At 44.7% G+C, this 19864-nt stretch overlaps 2 protein-coding genes across 19 annotated transcripts in view; one reads left to right on the top strand and one right to left on the bottom strand.

Annotated features, from left to right (window-relative positions):
- Positions 1–2893: 2893 nt before the first annotated feature.
- UBFD1 (ubiquitin family domain containing 1) lies at positions 2894–15590 on the bottom strand. Its single transcript, XM_037910623.2, has 7 exons — positions 15452–15590; positions 14785–15066; positions 14466–14674; positions 13188–13253; positions 12882–12987; positions 9790–9872; positions 2894–8354 (listed from the first exon to the last, which is right to left on the bottom strand). The coding sequence occupies exons 1-7, from the start codon at positions 15477–15479 to the stop codon at positions 8244–8246; spliced, it is 885 nt and encodes a 294-aa protein (XP_037766551.1). The 5' UTR covers positions 15480–15590; the 3' UTR covers positions 2894–8243.
- Positions 15591–15817: 227 nt separating this feature from the next.
- Positions 15818–19864, top strand: part of EARS2 (glutamyl-tRNA synthetase 2, mitochondrial) — a 40560-nt gene continuing 36513 nt past the window's right edge. For 3 of the 18 annotated variants that reach the window (XR_006284489.1, XR_006284488.1, XM_043524384.1), the window contains exons 1-2: positions 15820–16367; positions 18665–18820. Coding sequence is in view for 12 of the 18 variants with exons in the window: in XM_043524384.1 (XP_043380319.1) it covers positions 16223–16367; positions 18665–18820 (301 nt within the window). In the remaining 6 variants the exon portion in view is untranslated. Of the gene's footprint in view, positions 16368–16700; positions 17866–18664; positions 18821–19864 lie in introns of those variants that run through there. The other 15 variants (XM_043524376.1, XM_043524380.1, XM_043524377.1 and 12 more) reach the window with 12 other exon arrangements.

Genomic DNA, 19864 nt, shown 5'->3' with positions numbered 1-19864 from the left:
CGGGCGCTGCGCGGGCTCCGGCGGGCGCGGTCCGCGGGGCGGGTCCGGGCCCGGCCGCCGAGCGGCGCCTCCCCGCGGCCGCCCCGGTGGGCAGCGGCCCGCGCCAGCCCCGGCCGCCGGAGTCGCGTGGGGGAGCCGCGGGCGCGGTGCTCGGGCCGCCCGGCTGCTCGCCCGAGGCTCCGGCCGCTGCCTCCGCCGGGCCCCGCGCCCCGCGCCCCGGCCGGTTAATGATTCACCGCGGGCCGGGCGGAACCAGGATGCGGGTTTCCTGCCCCGCCACCACGTCAGCCCCGCCGGCCCCGCAGGGCAGGAGAGCCCGGCCCAGCAGCTCCCCCGCGGGGCCGCCCCGCGGGTGCTGGGGAGGGGGGGGGCTGCCGCGCCCGCGGGCTTCGAGCCGTTTCCATGGGATCCGGCGTTCGCAGTTCGGTTCAATGGCGCTCAGCCCCCCGGGCCAGCGCCCCCGGGCCGGCCGGGAGATGGGGGCAGGGACCCCTCAGCTCTATTCGCCCAGGCTCCTGCCGACGGGGGGGCAGGGGCGGCTCCCCCATGCGACTCCTGGGGGAATGCCGCGCCGCCCTGCAGCGTGCCTGTCCCCCGCAGACTTCTTTGCTTCCCCGCAGAAAAGTGACTGTGACAGGGAAGCAAAGGGAAGCCACAAGAGCGAGCATGGGCGCCTGCCCAGCAGCATGTTTCAAGTGCCCAGGGCAGCTGGCAGAGAGGTAAATCACTGCGGGGCAGGAGGACTGGGGAAGCCCCGGCTGGTGGCTCCCACCCTGCTGGGCTGGGAAGGACAGGACTTTGTCTTCCCCTGCACAGCATCCAGGGCCAGGTCAGACACACCCCCAGGTTTCTCTCTCAGCTGCAGGAAGCTTTGCAAACTCCCCCGCCCCACTTCCTGCACCCATTGCTCCTCAGCTGCAGGGGGAAGGACTCCTGAAAAGGGAGTTGCTCCCCCATCTGCCCAACCCCCGTGCATCCAGACCCCCTCATACCCAGACCCTCCCACGGAGCCTTACCCCCCCCCCCCGAACCTCCCCCCCAATGTGCCTCACTGCACCTGGACCACCTTGATGAGCTACATGAACCCAGATTCCCCCTTATCTGGGATCTCCCCACGGAGCCGCCCACACCCAGATTGCCCCACACAACCCACACTTGGATCCCCCCCACATTAAGCCCTTCCACACTCAGAGCCTGCCAGCCCACACAGAGGGGCAGGGTCATAAGGTGTTTCTGGGGCAGGCCAGGTCCTTGCGCTGTGTCAGGATTGGGTGCAGCCTCATTGCTGAGTCTGTGTCCGGGGGTGGGGAGGGAGCTGCACAGTGATCTCCCACCTCTGTGCAGCCCAGGGGCCTGTGCTCCCCAATGCCATGCTGGAGCCTCCACATTTATTTGACAAATAAAATTTGCAGAAATTTAAAATATTGTGCACAGAATTTTAAATTTTTTGGTGCAGAATGCCCTCAGGAGTACCATGCGTCCGTCCACCTCCAAGGCCCTATAGTCCAGACACGTATAAATTTCCAGCACACTACCTTCCTATAGACTTTAACATCTTCAGAAAGTAGAGATCCCTTCCTGCATCAACCCTATTTAAATAAACTTTAGCCTCCTAAAAATAACCCCACATGGATATCCATAAACATATCTGGTAAAAAGCAACCAAGTTCAAAGCGATTTTAACGAGGTTTAGCTCACACCCAAACAATTAAATTTTTTTCTCCCAACAATTATACTTTAAAAAAAAAAAAAGCCCGCCGATATTAGAAAGTCTGGAAATGAACACTTAATTTGCTGGGTGGAGGTAGAGTGCACTGACACACTGAGTTAAGATGCAATCTAACAAAGATTTTACTTACTGCACAGTAGACAGCACTGACAGCACTTTTCAACCACAGATCTCAGAGGCAGTAATCGTCTCCATTTTGCAAATGGGGAAAACTGAACTGCAGAAAAGTTATGTGACTAGCAGGTGGCACACTAGGACCCCAGAGTGTTAGAGACTGTACAAACCCAGACTGTGCAAGTCCTGTCTATTAAGTCAAACTTTTCCTCAGGGTCTCACTTCCTGTGGATTGGGAAGTTAAAGTGGGACTTTTGACCGTATTTTAGATTATACTTGTATGTGTTTACATTTTTAGGATGTGCGCACTCAACAGGCACATTCCAGCATTTAAAACAAAACCTAACCTGATTTTTAAGCATCAGTGTAGATATTCATGTCTCATAATTCACAGCTTTTTTTTTTTTTTTAAATAATACAAGGAACAACTACATAGCTAATTCATCCACATTTGGAAGTCAGCATCCAACACAGACACTCTAGTCTATAGAAATGCCAACAGGTATCACTGGAATCCTGACTTCCTGGGCATTAGATAAAAGGAACACGGGAGCACTGGAGCAGAAACGAAACTGTGAAATGACCAGTATGCTGTGGACCACAGGCATGCCTTTGGCATCTATAAATTACCTACACCTTGATTCTTGGTACCAGGATAATTTCTCCTTCTTTGATCAACTCGGACGGGTTATGAATTTATCAGTGATTGGTAAGAATACAGTTTTATTGTTTCATTTTAATTAAATTAAAAGGGTGAGGATAGGATAAGAGAAAAAATGAAAAACAATGCAAGCACAAAAACCTGAACAGGGAAAACACTTAAAAGGAGAGCGCCGTAAGCGAGAGAGGGGAAAAAAAAAGCACCCACACCCCAATCTACAAGGAAGGGGGAGTTCTATACCTGTGTTATACAGGTTGGACTAGATGATAACTGTGGCCCCCTTCTGTCCTTGGTACATATGAAGTCATTCTCTAACAGGGATGATTTTTGAATTCTGTTTTCTATAGGAAATAGGGTGTGTAGAATGTAAATCACTCAAACACAGAATGCTTAATTATCAAACTTTAATAGATAAGACTAATTTTACAGAATAAAACAATAGGATAACCAGTCAAGGTTATGCTTAAAAAAATCCAGCAGTGCAAATCTAAGACTAAATATTTGTCACCTCCCCCTCCTCCAAAATAGGTAATAGATTATTTTAAAATACCATAAATATGGTACTTACATATTCCATTTTATAATAATTCTGCAGTGAAAACTTAAACATGGTCTTTTTTTTTTAAACATACAGAACCAAAGAATGAATTGCCTAGAATATGGGTAAGACACAGTAAACTTCATTGAGCCACACAAAGGAAATCTTTTGCTGGAAGGTAAAATGACCATGTGTTCTACATATGACTTGCTACAGCGATCCTGCCCTCCCTCAAGTATAATAAAAGTGACCCTGACAATAAACATAATAAAGAATCAACTCTTATCAGGCAGTGAAAGTCTAGAGTATGAATCTCCAAATGAAACAGGTGCCTTGGGAAAGCATAGTGACAGAGAGAGAGAGAGGAGTAAACAGTAAACTTGTACCACTGAGTTGGCACACCAACCAATGGGATCACAGAGTACAGAGCATGTGCTCTGAGGAGAACATGCCAGTGCCCTGATAGCTCCATCAGCAATTATTCTGAGGGAAAGCTGGAGTCCAGTAAAAGAGAAAAAGGAAGAAAACCCCACCAAAATATGGCACCGTTGATATAAATGGCATTGCAAATGAACTGTTTCTCTTTGGCCCTTATCATATGAAATGGTGGATACAATGTGTGGAAACATCTGTATAATTTATCAGGCTGTGTGCATGTGCTGCAAGTTAGAGTACTGCATGTAATCAGTTTCTGAACTAATTCTTCCCCTGAACCACTTTTTCTTTTTCTCTTGTGACTTTGCCCAACTAACCACCCCAAGAGCATCCTTATCCGAGCTAGGAATACATTATCCTTGAGATGTACTTACCGGTGCTAAGAAAACTGCATGATTTATTTTAAGGTTGAACTATGGGAAACTTACAGGTATTAAAAATTCTCCATACAAAAATGACTGAGCAGAAGAGTTGGTGCAGTTGATGTTTGTGCCCAGCAAAAATTTAAAAACATTTATTGTACTGATTGCAAATATGATCAGGAAGGTGTTTACATTTGGGATGCAGAGTGTTATGGAGTGAATACTACATTCAAAACAAGCAGAGATAAATGAGAAATCCAGGCAAGGAAAGATCAAAAGTAATACAGCGAAAGGCTTGCTACTACATCGGTAGCGGTAGCAGCAGCTCCAGCACTGTGAGATGTTCGACTTCAGTGAGGGTCCTCACTTACATGGGTTGGTACTACTGTACTTCAAAGAAGTATGACACCTAGAATAGCTAAAATGGATACTTTGGCCAGACAACATATGAAGAGCATCTAGGATCTGTGCGCATGGAAATACTTTCCTCATTCCCACCAAAAATATCCTCACTCGCATTCCAAATACTTTCACTGCTTGCCAGTAACCATAAAAGTGGGGCAAAGTACCTTCACTACTACTTAATTATGGGGTGCTACATCCCATTTAATTGGGAATTACATTCTTTTAGAATAGGGAACAGAACCCCCTATTAAAGGGTTTAATGTGAAAATAACTGAAGGAACTCAACTTCTGTATTGTTTATAAGCATAATTAATAACTCCCCATGGAAGGATTATATGAATGATCTTTAATCTTATTCAGCCAATTTAGAAATATTTATTTTATTAGTACTTTACTTCTAACACTTATTTTGTAATAAATGATTCTATTACTTAAGGAGATACCAATGTGCTCTTTACTCCATCACTGCCCATGTGCTCCTAGGACCAATGGATACCCTGGATCCAACAAGGAATTTCCCATGGTTACATAAGGAGAATTCAGTGTAATGACACAGAGTAGCAAATGGCACTTGGACTCAGCAGACTGTAGAACATATGCTGAAGTTATTGTGTATTCCTAGGTTTTTATGAACAAAGTGAATTAAGGCTATTTCTACACTAAAGAACTTAGAGTGGCACTGTTGTACTGATGCACCTGCACCGCTATAAGGACTCCCGTGTAGCTGCTTTATGCCAACCAGAGAGAACTCTCCTGTCGGCATAATTAAACCACCCACAACGAGCAGCTGTAGCTATGCCAGCAGGAGAGCGTCTCCCGCTGATATAGCGCTGTGCACACGAGCACGTCTGTCGATGTAACTTATGTCCGTCAGCGGTGTGTTTTTTCAGGCCCCTGACCTACAAAAGTTTTACATACAAAAGAGCCAGTGTAGACATAGCCTAAGTTACTTTTTTAGATAATACCAGAAGACACAAAGCTTCATGTCACTCCAAATAGAGCTGAGATAACTTAAAGGGGCACTGTCAACTTTAAATTTAATATTTCAGGTTGAATTTAAGAATAAACTTTCATGAAACCCTAAACCAATAAACATAACCAAAAAACCCAAAGCCAACAATGAAAACGGGTTAGACACATCTCCCCTTGCTGTGTTGTAACCCAGACAACTGCCCTTAGAATCTGAAAGTGAAATTGGGTGAACAAAAATTAAACGGATTTCATGTTCTAAATCAAATGAAGGTAAAAAGGAAACAAGGTATGTAAACAGGGACAAGTACATTTGAATTTAATATTTTTCTTCATTTGTAATAATATAAGATGTTTGTAACACAAGTAAAGATCTAGAATTTTTTAACTGACAGTGTCCTTTTAAATATCAGTGATCTATTTTACCAGGCACAGGGTGGAGAATCAATAAAATCCTCAGGGAAGGAGCAAACAGGAACATTAAATGTGACGCTGGATTCCGTGTCCTAGGTGCCCTTGCTCTCTTGGAAGTGGTGAGGTCACATGTACACCACTACCACAGAACTACAAGCACTGGTGGTAGAGTGTGCTCAGCCACATTATTGAGTGTGAACCCTGAATTCACTGGAGTGTTTAGAAGGGGTTGCAAAACAGAATGCAGTGGGGCCTTTCAAATGAGAAGCCAATGAAAGCACAGGAGAGGGAACACAAGTGGATTTACGGACAAGTTCAGGGGTAAGTGAGGCAATTAGTGGAAGCTGATAGTCGCTGAATCAGCAAGGTTGGGTGCAGGTGTAGGTGAATGAGTATGAGGAATAGAAAATGCTTCGTGTGTCACTGCCTCTTGCTATGCTCTGACGTAGAGTGCGGTAGTGTCTGCTGTAGGTACAGTACATACACTTTCCTTCCTATACTGCAGTTTTAGCCTTAATACTAAAATTGGACATTAGAAAATAAAAAGCATGATATCTGCATTCAAGTTTTACATATCGCTCAAAGGTAATGGAACTGACAGCAACTCTATTACCAGAATGAATGCACTTGCTAAGAGCTTTCAGAGGTTGTCCTAGGAAACTGACATTGTACTACTTCAAAACTATCCCTGTTACAATGTATATATTATATGGCAAGACACAATAGTACCGGTTTTCATATGAAAAGGAAGTATCTAAAGCTACAAATGTAACAAGTATGTGAACAATTTATAAACAAGGGGAGACCACCACCTTTAACACCGATTTATACTACAGGGATGTTCAAACTGGAAAGACAAACCAGAACCAAAATTATTTTGCCACCAATAGTCTACAGGCAGATAGAGAACCTTAATCCAAATTGACTTGCAACCACCATATTTGGGGGGGGGGAAAAAAAGCCCACACCATAACTGACCTCCTCCCCATCTATCTTTACAAAAATACTTATTCAGGAATTTGTATCTGCTGAGTTTCAACATGGTTATTTCAAATAAAATGAAATATAGACAAGGAATATGTTAAATTTAGCCTTTGCTAAAGAGGGATGTTTCCCTACCAATTTCACAAAATTTTGAGCTACACGTATCAAACAATACTAAGAAGTGTACAGTGTTTTTAAAAAAAAAACACAGGAGATAAAAATCAGAACAGTGATCTGTTATATGCAGGTTAAACGGATAGCAGGACTGATTCAGCCTTGCTGTGCAATACAATCCGTTAAGGGTGTGAACCTTTCCGGGACTGAAAGGGTCCACTCAGAAAACCTGAGATAAATGGCACTTTAACTTAACTGCTAAATGGACAGGCAAAATGTCATGAGCCACAGATGAGGAACATCAGAAAGAACTAGGGTAAAGAACTAGAATAATTTGTTGGAAACTTGAGGAAAGAAAAGCTGAAATGTAGCCTTACCATCTTTACCCTTTAAAGATAAAGGTCAGTGGTTGGGTGCATGTACAAAACTTTGTAAGACTCACTGACCTTATTACTAGGACTTTTCAAACCCAGATCACATAGGACTGACTATTCTACCCTATCTATGTAGTATCCAAATAAAGTGGCATCTTGGCCAGCTTATCCCAACAATTAATAGGAAGGTCTCTTTGGTTCACTTCCTTTAGCATCATCTTTGTTACAATTGCAGTGCACTGACTCCAGGAGTCCTTTGCAGAGTGCAAAAATCAATACTAACTCAGCCAACTAGGTCAGCGTTAGGACTTCGCTGCAATACGATTTTGGACCCCAACATAAAAGGTAAAGAAGATGCTCATAAAAACAGAATTCCCCTGAAAGAGACAAAGGGGCAGAGCTATGCAAGCAACAAAGAATGACTGAAATTGCATGAAATGGGATATAAGCAGCACCAAGCCATCTTGGCTACAGAAAGTCTACAGTGGTATCTTCCTGCTCCCAATATGCAACATTGCAAGCATCATCCCAGAGCAGCTGGTATAAAAAACAGAGGAACTGGGCATCTTTGGGTTTAAACAAAAAAAAAAAAAGCTAAAATGTTGCTACTAAAAGAAGTCAAACCTGAAATAAAAGGGCCAGCGTAATATGGCTTACTAAACCCCAATTTTGCATACTGTTCAAAAATTTTTAAAAAACTGTTTTCAAACTCTCAGTCACAACCAAATAACTAAATTAAGTCTGTTTGTAACTGAAGAATTATGAAAATATTTGTCTTTTGTTCAAATCAAGTAAAAAATCCTCAATACATTGTAATATTTTCTTCTGAAAACTAAATTGGAAGATCTACTCTCAGAAGATTTAAGTGTGTTACACACAATGGTTTATGAATTAAGATTTATTGATTTCCATTGTATTTACTTTAAATATGATTGAAGCTGACTGCAGAAAAGGGATGCTGAAATTTTTAAGTTAAAAGTAAACTAATGGTGAAAGAACATCACCTCTGGCTTCCGTCAATGCCTCGTTATATCATATTTTATTAATAAAGTTCCAGGACTGTCACATCCAGGGATGTCAGAGGCCTCTCCCAGCAGTGTCCTTTGTTTTGTGTCAGCCTCCTGTGCCAGAGGTGAGTGTGCTTTCAAAAATACTGCCATTTGCCCAATACTGTGTCTTTGATTGCATCAACATATTGAGTAGGTACCCAGTAGACCCAGTAGTAAGATGCTTCTGTAGGGCCCAGTTGAAATGCCTGCAAAATTAAAAGGACAACAGGTAGCATTTACAGATTGGAAACAAACAGAACAGGTGGTGTCAGACAATCTGGATGGACAATTGATACTCAGAGCAGAATCTGCAGCACAACGCATAGAAAAAACTCTAAACCAGTTAACTCAGTGCACAGGGCTGAGACGCCAACCAAGGGCTGAGGCAGATGGCTGCGTTGTAGCAGTTGAAGTTTCAGCAAGTATTCTGTATTTAAATGTTAAATACCATTGTCTATTTATTTTGACTGATGTAAACAGGAGGGAGAACTACGAAGTGGCAACAGTCTCTATCCTTGTGGTTTGAGCAATAGTTTATGCCCTAATCTGAAGAGGCTGCTCTTCCATCTGAGTGATTACAAATGGAATGTTTGGAAAAGGCATGGAACAGCTTCCTCTTGCAGATAATAATTTTTTCTCAGGGCACTTCCCCCTTTCCTCCCACAAAGAAAGAAGTGGAATTTCTGTCTAAGAAACTTATCTCAACATTGCGAAGTTTAGTTACAGTGATATTCTTTAAAAGACAGGCCTGACTGGAAAAAAAGGAACTCTTGGACTTTAAAAAGCCCCATAGCAGAATCAACATTACCCTTGCCTGATATGTATCACTTTCCTAAACACAATACCAACCTTTCAGAGATTCAATACATTAAAATGGAGGGTGGGAAAATTCTTTACCTCCACTGAGGCAGGTAGAGAAGATGAATGGAATAGGAATTAATGCAGAACCAGATATGGGGAAGTAACACCAACAGTAACCTACCAAGAGCTAACCTCTTTTCTGACAAAGGATCACCACCACAAAGTGTTTATTTTGAGAAAATGATCAGATGGAAGTTCACTCTAGGACGACTAACTTTCTCCTACTGTAACTGTCAGTTAAATTTTTACTGAGCTAAAGATTGTTCTGGCAGAGTTCTTTAGTGGAAAGTAATGCTGAAGATGTGGAATTCATATTGGCCCCAATGTTAGGGACATAAGTGTTGTTACAAAGGAAGAAACTGAAAAGACAAATGTTAAATATGCATAAAATCAGATAGGATTATGGCCAGGTTTTCAGAAGAGTTCAGCACCCAATCTGCACCCGACAAGTTGAGCTCTTCTGAAAGTCTGTCCCCAAGTATAATGATACACCATTTTAGGAAATACTCCAAATTTAAACATCTCTGACAGTGGCTGTGCTGTCATTTCAAGCCATAGGATTTTAAATGGCTTTAAAGCTTGGGTAGAAACAGTTCAGTATCCCAAAGTCATGGCAAGCATTCAGCTCATATTGCTCAGAATATTTACTCTGTAATAGACAATACTGAAGGGTCAGCCTTTTAGAAGCATTTAAAACAAGGCTGTCAGCCTTGGCCTTATTCTAACTTAAACTTCTTGTTCAATGTATTAGCGTCAAGTTATTAGTCCATTATTACTTACCATCATGTGATAATCCTCATGTCCTTCAATAGGTTCACTCACCACATTTTTAATGGACCCCATGGGTATTTTTTCTGTTCTCTCTACATTGAAATGGATAAAAATAACGTTGGATATGTCAGCAGTGCTTTGCTACAGTGCTTCATATTGACTTCAAACACCATTTCTCACACTCCTGCTGGGGGAGGGACAGGGGGTAGCAGCATGCAAACAATTCCAAGTAATACCAGTCCCTGCCACCTAAGCTCTGATGACTCACTGTGCCAGGTAGCCCCTCTAAATACCAGACAACCTAATCTTCTTCACCAACCAATATAGGATCCTGATCCTGCAAACACTTATGCATGTGCTTAGCTTTACTACTGTGATCAGTCCCATTAAAATTGATAGGACTCAAAACTGTAAAGTGAAGCACTTACATATATGTATGTGGGATCAGGGTCTAAAAGTGTGTAAAACAATTAACTCTTTTCATCCTTCCAATTTCTGCAGAATTGAGCTATGAAAAAAGTGTACAACTCTCTATCAAGATCTAGTCCTGTCTCCAGCACAAGACTGCATTTAGTGGTTATTATAAAGGTATTAAAAAAATAGGAAGGGAAATATGAGAGTATAGAAGGGAGAGAAAGTACAAGAGATATTGAAAAAATGACTATGATAACATTACAAAATAATGTATTTCGTAGTCAGCTGTGACCAAGAGGAATTACTAAAGCATAGGACTCACGATGGATGTCTTTCATTTCTTATCTATGACTTATGTCGTCACTTCTTCCTTTAGACTTTTAACTAAAATCTTTCCTTTTAACTCCTACTTCCATCACCCATGTCAGTCTGACACTCTAAGTTCATCTTCTTGAGAACAAGAGACAGACAAAAACAAGCTCTAATTATAGAAGATAAGCCAAGCAATGCACACCTTAAATGAGGAGCACCCTTTGAAGTGCAATGCAGAAAGCAGCAACTGCTTGGAAAAGACACATAAGGAAATGCAGCTGCACAGAGGCACTTTGTTGTTACACCATAGAGAAGATAAAAATGTAAAAATGTAAACCAATATTCTCCATTTTAAAGCAATAACTACCCTAACCCTATGGCTGTCACAGATCAATTCCAATCAAATTGATGGAAGGATGATCATTTACTGAGCAAATTACTTCGCACTTATTCTGCATCCTCCAACCATAAACTGATTATTTCTCAAAACATCTCTAAAATGGACAGGTCAGCGTTACTTTACAGATAAGGAAAGTGAGGCACAGCCAGGGGAAGTTGCTTGCCCTAGGATCAAAAGGTGCTTTAAAAATATTAATCCTCAAAATCTGTAGCAGAGGGAAAGGTAAGCAATTATTCAAACACTAATTAGCCAATAGAACACACCTATCAATAATGAAATGGAGAGCAACTCTGACTTGACTGCACCAACACTCAACACCATGCTGTAAAAGGACTAGTTCTCCATCAGTCATTTAGCCCAACACAAATGAAGTCGCCGTACTGGGTGTTGCCACAGGATTGGCGCCAAAAATTCATAGATTTTAAGTCCATAAGGGACCATTATGGCAATCTAGTCTAACCTCCTGGACATCACAGGCCCACAGAACCCAGCCAGTGATTTCTGCTGGGCTTTGGAAGAAGACCTACGCTGTATGGGAGCTAATGTTTGCAAAGCTCAATATAAGTGTTTATTATTATTATTTTGCAGCAGGAAATTGTTATCCAAGCTAACATAACAGCCCAGTTAAGCTCTATTACTCAGACAACAAGTCCCCCCCATTCCTCTCCCCATTTTTGCAGCATCATCCCATTCTGGCCAAAGAGCAAGGCATGGGTTCCTTTAGTTATCTGGAAGCAAGGGGTTATTTGAGAGTGATGTCCTCCGCACACTGTGCTATCTCCACAGCACTTTCAGCTCCTGCTAGCCTGTCTTCAAGATTGTAAATTGAATTCCCTGCAGCTGCACATGCTGTCATCATTAAACTAGATTGCAATTGCACAGCCCTGAAACAAGTCACCCAACTCATTTCAGTTCCTAGAACAGATAATGAAAGCAGTGCCAGTATTCCTAGCAGTATTCCAGCTCTAAGAGAGACCCTCTGTGGCTTTAGACAAGTCACTTAGCCTCCCTGTGCTGTGGGGATTAAATTGCTTATGCAGTGCTCTGAAGATAAGAAATGTTATGAATGCTAAGTATTATAATCCACAATTGAGAGTTATGGCTAAGAATAAGATTATGTCACAGAGGTTGTGGATCTCCCAGGTGCCAGCCTTGGAGTGCCAAGCTGCTGCGGGTGGCCCTGGAGCTCCGAGCCCCCGTGGGTGCTGCCCCCCCCGGCGACTTTTACTAAAAATAACCATGACAAAATCTTTGCCATAAATAAGGTTTCGTAACACAAATAAATTCAAGCTTTTCAAGTACAAATATGTAAAATATTTTGTAATATTCAGCCGCCTGAAGAAAGCCTATCTGTGAAAGAAACAGGGTGAACATTTGATTTTGAATGATTAATATACAAAGAGCTGGAGCTATTCCTTTAATAAAGTTTATTCTGGACTGAAACTGATCTTTATGATGGGACTGCCAACAATGCCATGTACCTGATCTGTGATTGCTAGCAGCAAATATCTCCAACAGACGGAGATGTGATGCTAGATGAGGAAGGCTCTGAGTTACAACAGAGAATTCTTTCCCAGGTGTCTGGCTGGTGGGCCTTGTGCACATGCTCAGGGACTAACTAATCGCCATATTTGGGGTCAGGAAGGAATTTTCCCCCAGGTCAAATTGGCAGAGACCCTGGGGTTTTTTCTCCTTCCTCTGCAGCATGGGGGACGGATCACTTGCAGATTTGAACAAGTGTAAATGGTGGCTTCTCCACAACTTGAAGTCTTTAAATCATGATATGAAGACTTTCGTAACTCAGCCAGAAGTGATGGGTCTATTACAGCAGTGGGCGGGCGAGGTTCTGTGACCGGCATCGTGCAGGAGGTCAGACTAGATAATCATGATAGACTTTAAGGTCAGAAGGGACTACAAGTCTAGTCTGTACATACTCCAGGTATTGACTAGCTGTGTAATAGTCTTAGTCACTTACCTTTAGTGCCTATCCACAGCTGATCTTGCTCTAGTTTAAAGGTCAGCCTCACTTTCCCCCCTGTTTTGTTGTACATGCCGGATAAGGGCACTGTTGGCAGGCGTTCCTAAAAATACACAATACGAAGAGTGAAAATGCAAGACTTAAAATGCACAAGAAAAAGCTGTAGAGTACAAGGGATATCTATGTTATTCTACTAAGATAGCAGGAGGAAACAAATCTGGAAAAAGTCTCAGGGAGCATGAACAATGGGCTGGTAGTGTATTTCCTGATCAGGACAGTGGTCCAAGTGGTTATTTAACTTACCTGAACACCCTTAACAGAAGGCATCACGTCTTCAGGTTTTCCTTTATCCAATACTTTTCTGTGTTGCTATAACGAAAACCAGAAGTTAGACTACTGAAATGTGACACAAAGCTTTTAATTTACTCCTCACCACTTCCTGAAATACCGTGCAATAGGTCTATGTAACATTTTTTTTAAATATGGTAAAAGTCATTTATCATACAGAAACTGGTTAGTTTTAAAAGTTAACCAAAGCGTTTTTTTTTATGACTGTCTAAAGAATACTGTGAGAATCAAAACCCAAAGAAGATGCAAAAAAGGAAAAAGTCTTCTATTGTGTGCAGAAGCCAGGCATCAGTTTAATATCACAGAGGAGTTATCCCTTAGCAAGACAATTGTAATAATCAGGTGTTATGTTCAATGATTGTCAGAAATACAATCCCTAGATTTACTAAAGGAACACAGCAACAAAACCAGAATAGATTAGAGCACTAGTAATAAGGAAAAACATGCTTGCAACTGACAAGTTTGCTGAGTACCTTTGAACAATGATGACATTTACAGTAAATGCGAACTATGATAGATTATAAAAAGACAAAAGGATATTTCATAAAAGAGTTGCAGACCAACAGGGGACCTTAACTTTTAATGGAATTTGTTGCTGATGAAAGATATGCGGCTGAAAACAACTAGAATTAAAAGCCCTTTACTTAGCCCTACCACAGATGCAGCACAGCCATGAGAGCATGCTTTCTCACACTGTAGCTGAACTTTCTTTGGGGGGGAGAACACCTTTAGATGTGAGAGGAGTTCAGTGTTCTTTGTGCTGATGAAGCTGCCAAAAAAGTGACCACTAGGTACCAACTATGAAGATGGTTTTGGAGACACAGAAACTAGACCGCTAGAAATGGGACTAAGATCATTAAGTTGTTTCACATTGGTGGCTGTTCAGTCACCAATTTTTGCTCACCTGACCTAAAAGAGGAGACTAAAAATGGAATATGAAGCCTGTCTCTTGTGAATCCTTGCTACTAACATTTGTCTTACTGAGTTGCTGAGCTCCATCAGCCAGCAGTGCAGCACTGAACTTGCGAATCCATGGCTTCCACTGGACTAGACACCAATATTTCCGGTTAGAACTCATCTATGGTGGCCCCTTCTTGTAATACTGATTGTAAGTAAGTAATAGTCTACTTCATAGTGGAATGGAACCCAAGGATTACAACATAATGTTACACAAGAACTGTACTAGCCCCGCTTTCCTTGTTTTATGCCAACAGTTATTGAGACATCACTTACCTTTTGTCTACAAAGTGGCTCTTTTTTATTTTCTTCAGCTTTCACCTCTTGTTGACCAGCTTCTTTGGGAGTATTTACTGCTAGCACATCATTGATAGTGGAACCAACCACCATTATTTTTGCACCATTTGTTACTTTGATTTCCCGTAACGTTTTCTCCTCTGGTAGAAGTCCCTTAAACATGACTTTCTGCATAGTGGGTGGAAGGCCTATCAGGCAAGAATTAAAGAGCATTTTAAACCCCCACGAGTATATTTTTGGTCAGAAGAGAAACAAGCTTATGTGGCAAGTAGTTACGTCTGCATGCTCAACATTTTACCTGTGAGTGAGTGGATTTTCTCTTTCAGATCAGCCCCTGTGCTGTCAAGCAAGAACTTCACATCGTATTTATTTTTGTTCCAAATGATTTTTAATTCTACTAGATCCTTCCCAGTCTCGGAATCGCCGCCGTTGCTGACCGAGGCCTGTGAAATGGCTGAATCCTCTTGCAGCGGGTCCACTTCCAGGGCTTTTCCAGCAGCAGACGCATGGCTTTCCCCAGCATCTCCACAGCTAAGCTGCAGGTTCTGAGCTTCTGTTTCCATACCGGGCTCATCAGCGTCTGAGGAAACAAACAGACCCGGGCAAGCCCCGGGAGAGGCAGGTCGGGCGATTAACGCTGCGGGGGTCCCCCGCCGGCGGCTCCGCTCGCCCCCGTCCCCGTGCTCCTCCGGGCGGGAGGCCCCGGCACCAAGGCAGCCGCTTCGCTCCGCAGCCGGGCCCCGGGACACGCCACCCCCCGGCTGCCGCGAGACTCGGGCACCCCCCCCACGGCGCGGGGCAGCTGCCAGGGCTCGCCCCGAGCCCGGGTCTCGGCACCCGGCTGCCGGGCCGCGCCCTGCCGCCCGGGGCCCTGTCCTCCCAGGGCAGCTCCGGGGCAGCCCTCCGACCCCGGCGCCAGGCCCCGTCCCCGCACGGTCCCTGCCCCGGCGGCCACCCGCTCTCACCGTCAGGGGAGGCAGAGGCCGCGGCCATGATGATTGTGTACAATCCGCCCGCGGGGGGTGCTGGGAAACGCCGCGCGCCGGGATTGGCCCCCACGGCGCCCCGTACCCCGCCCCCGCCGGCCCCGGATTGGCCCCTACTGGCCCCCGTAGCCCGCCTCCCCCACCAGAGGAGGCGAGGCTGGAGCCCTCCCGCGGCGCTCGCTGCCCCCCAGCCCGGTCCCGCCACGTCCCCTCGCCCGGCTGGGCCCGCTCCCCTCGGCCTGGTGCGGCGCCCCGAGACGAGCCGGGCGCCTGACAGGCCCCGCGCCAATCCCGGCTCGCCGCCCCGGGCCCCCCGCTGCCCGCCGGTCCCCGGCCCCGCGCGGGGCTGCCCGTGGAGCGGGGACCCCCTGCCGGGAACGGGCGCGCGGCGAAGCGACGCGGCCCGTTCGCACGTGGGAACCCCCCGGGTGTCGCTGGCGCCGCGGGGAAGGTGCCACTTGTCCCGCGACGCCCCGGAGAGGACCCAGGAGGAGTTGTTGTTGTTGTTCGGGGTGTGGGGATAGGCTTGGCCAATGCGGAGTGACTTGTATCTCCCCCCCCGTTTAGACACAGCGAAGCGCCCGGCAACCGTGCCCGGACCGGAGGCGTGAGATAAAGGGGACGCGGCTCCTTTAAGGGACGCCCCGCCCTGTGGTGTGGGGGCGAAGTTGATTGGCTGGCTGTGCAAAGCCGGATGCAGGTCGGCGCGCCCACGTGCGCGTGGAGCTCCGTGCCGGAACGGGCGCTTCGATGGCGCCTGCGCTGCGCGGGGCTGGGCCCCTGCTGCGGGGGGCTCCTCGCTGGCGGCCCCCGCGCGGCGCCGGGGTGTCGTCTCGGGCGGGGGGCGTGCCCTGCGGAGCTGGGGTGCGGGTGCGGTTCGCGCCCAGCCCCACAGGTAAAGGGTCCCCGCGCAGGGCCGCGGTAGCAGCTGGGGTGGGAGTTCCTGTCCTCGCCTACATCTGGAGTTACCCACGCTGGGGTAAAGAACAGGGGGACTTGGGGCACCTTAGAGACGAACCAGTTTATTAGAGCGTGAGCTGCAGCTCACTTCATCGGCTGCATCTGCTGTAGCCCACGAAAGCTCATGCTCTAATAAATCGGTTCGTCTCTAAGGTGCCACAAGTCCTCCTGTTCTTTTTGCGGATACAGACTGACACGGCTGCTACTCTGAAACCATACTGGGATGGCACGCTACTGGCCGGGGGGGTTCTGCCCTACTGGAAGGGACACCTGGGGGGCGGGGGTGTAATTTGCATGAGAATTGTAAATGTGTCCTTGAAACACCCATTGAGACTTTAAAAAAGTGCCTGAAAACGAAACCAAAACTACCGAAATGTAGCTCATATCCGAGAGGATAAACTTGGTGTGAGTAAAAAATGAGCCTAATTTGTTGTGATTCAGGAGTGGGGATGTAAATAGTAAGGTGAAACTCCTTTAGAATCTAAATGTCAACTTAAAATATAAAAATCACTCATCTAGTACAGGGCCAGAAATAATAAAAAAAATAAAAGTAGCTGTTTAATAACCCTTCCCCACCTGCTTTTTGTATTTTTTTCATAATTTGCACTTTCGGACAAACTTTCATTTAAAAGTTTTCAAAGCATGTCACAATGCCCCTGTGAGAGAGATGTGTATTATATCACTCTTCTGAGTTTAAAGGCTCAGGGTCACATGCAAAGGCTCTGTATACATACTAAAGTTGCGTCAGTTGAGCTAGAATAAATGTCTTAAATCGATTTGGATAAACTCATGCAAATGGCTCTATGGGCTCTTTTAAATCTGTTTACACCTGGGTTGTTTCAATATAGTTTTAAGCTGGTTCCCTCTCAATTTAAGTTATAATACATATAAGCAACAGAAAATTGATTTAAGAGTATCCACACAGAGATTTGCAGTGGTTTAAGTAAATAGATATGTTTTAAAAAATTAAATTGATACAAGTTTTGTATTTAAACAAGGCCTGTGCCTGTGACAGATCTGAGAATGGAACTCCAACTACCAGCTGGCACTTCTGTGTCACAGGAATAGGTGCCTTAAAAATAATGGACACAATCTGACAAACTTGGGCCCCTCAGCCTGTACAGAGCCCCATGGACTTCAGTGTGTCAATGGGGAGTGGTTTGTAATAATGGAACCTAAAATGGCTAGTTCTGTATGCTCAGTACTAGCACTCTCTCCCAGTGAAAATATACTGGTCTGTTTTTAGTCCTTTTTGTTTTCAGGTTCTCTTTTGTAGCTTGCTACAAGGGTTTGTTTAATGTGGGTTGCAGGGGAAACCCTCTCAACTGAAACTGAACATTCATAAAAACACTTCTGTTATAGGTGATACCTGACATTTACATCCTTTCATCTGTGAAGGCTCCCAAAACGTTTTAAATACCTCTTTTAAAAAAGTACGTTTTACACCAAACTGTGACATTGTCCCTTAATAGATCTTTCTTATCACACTTTGAAATTAGTTGCGTTAGTGATCAGTTAAACTGCATATGGGTGTGTTGTATGCCAAGTCAGGAGCAGATCTTGCAGTGTTCTGCTCCAGCCGTACAGGTCTCCCAGATAAATAAGATAAAGGGCAATTTCCTCTGCTGCAGTGAGAAGCACTGATTAATGGCCTCAGCTCCGAGAGGGTGGGATCATTACAAACTGTCAAATGCTTGGGCCGAGTTGGCAATCTGTGCAGGCTCTTGTGATCACACAGTCCATCCTGCCTTTACTAGGCCATTGCTGTTGACCCTCAGATTGCATATTTACTCTTTGAAGACTTGTCTAGTAGGACATTGAACAGCTGCTGCTAATTTTCAATATTAGATCCCCTAACCAGTACTGAAACCTGTGTAAGTGAGAGTGCAGACCACACAAAACTCTTCAGTGTTTTGGAGAGGAAGACAGAAGCTAATCATGCCATCTGAAAGAGTTTTGAGAATGGCTTTCTCCAGTGGATACTGTCATTTAAATCATATTCAGCACCAGCTCAAGGAAGCCATTTCTGAAAACCAGTCATCAGTGCTTCGGTTTCCTAGTGTAGACAGAGCTTTAATGGTCTGCATAGCCGTTTGGTGTTTCTCTGTGCTGTTCAGGTGTAATAATGTGTGAAATGCCATCATAATAGTTTACAGCTCCTGTTGAAAAACTTCTTTTGTTGATTGTATCTAATTTGACCTGACTTACTCTGCTTTTGCTCTTATAACCCAGGCTTTCTGCACTTGGGCGGCCTTCGCACTGCTTTGTACAATTACATTTTTGCTAGAAAAAACCAAGGGGCTTTTATCTTGAGACTGGAAGATACGGATCAAAGTCGCATTGTGGCTGGGGCTGCGGAAGGAATAGAGGATATGCTGGATTGGGCAGGTAACTTCCAAGTCTATACACTTCACTTCTTAACTACTGAATCAATCTACACCATGAAGAGTTTTACTATTAAAAAGAACCTCACTAAAATTCAAAATCCCATCAGCACTCTTCCTTGCTATTCAATATATTGAGTGGTTATCACAAAGGGCTAGGAGCCAGAAGGGTCCTATTGTAGTAAGACTTTAGCTAATGATTAGGTGAGTGTCCTTTGGTTATCCTGTGCAGAAGGACCGTGGATGTTTACCTGGAAAGAGATGCATCCCTACCAAAGAGGTATGTGGGAGGTTGGCAAAAAGACCAGGAGTTGGAACTGAGAGAACTCAGCATGAGTTAATAAATTGTGTGCGTGCATGTAATTTGCAAAAAAGGGTTCTGTGACATGTCTTATAAGATTCAGAGATGGTTGTTCATCTGTGTACACACCAGTCTCCAGGCTGCATCCTTTGCCTCTTTTTGTGCTTGGATGAGTGTTAAAGATATTGCACTGATGGTGAACGTTTGAGAAGACGGTGTTACTGTTGATTCTGTTTCGCATGTTTAGAATTCCGAGTACTCTGGTAATTGAATCACTTTACAGTAGAGAAAATAATGGGTCCTAAAATCTCAGCTGCGTTTCTGTGAAGATAGCGTAACTTACCAGAGGAAGGTGAGTGCGGGCAGCCACACTTACATACTTCACACTCGGCTACTTGAAATATATTGGACCTGCTCAAGTATTTGCCAGTTTGTCATGGTCTGACCTACCAGAGGCTGGAAACCTGAAAGAGACTATAAACCACGGGTGGCCAAACTTACTGACCTTCCGAGCCGAGTCTGACAATCTTCAGCAGCTCAAGAGCCAGGGTGGGTCTGCCGGGGCTCAGGGCTTCTGCCCTGCGGGAGGCACTGGCCAGGGCTCAGGGCTTCAGTCCCGCTCCTGCTGAAGCCCTGAGCCCCAGAAGGCGTGCTTCGCAGGAGTGAATTCCCAAGATCCCCTTCCCCACTGGGCAGAAGCCCCTACTCCACCACCTTCCTGCAAGACAGAGGTCCCAAGCTCTCTCA

Source organism: Chelonia mydas, chromosome 10 (genome assembly GCF_015237465.2).
Source record: "Chelonia mydas isolate rCheMyd1 chromosome 10, rCheMyd1.pri.v2, whole genome shotgun sequence".
NCBI classification, from domain to species: domain Eukaryota; kingdom Metazoa; phylum Chordata; order Testudines; family Cheloniidae; genus Chelonia; species Chelonia mydas.
The sequence above is the reverse complement of the archived record's forward strand: the minus strand, read 5'-3'. Positions and strand labels throughout refer to the sequence as shown.

Coding starts and splice junctions, on each gene's coding strand:
- UBFD1 (XM_037910623.2), bottom strand. CDS start 15,479: ATGGCCGCGGCCTCTGCCTCCCCTGACG. Junction 15,067..15,451: donor GGCCTCTGCCTCCCCTGACG/GTGAGAGCGGGT, acceptor TTGTTTCCTCAG/ACGCTGATGAGCCCGGTATG. Junction 9,873..12,881: donor GCTGTGGATAGGCACTAAAG/GTAAGTGACTAA, acceptor ATTTCAATGTAG/AGAGAACAGAAAAAATACCC.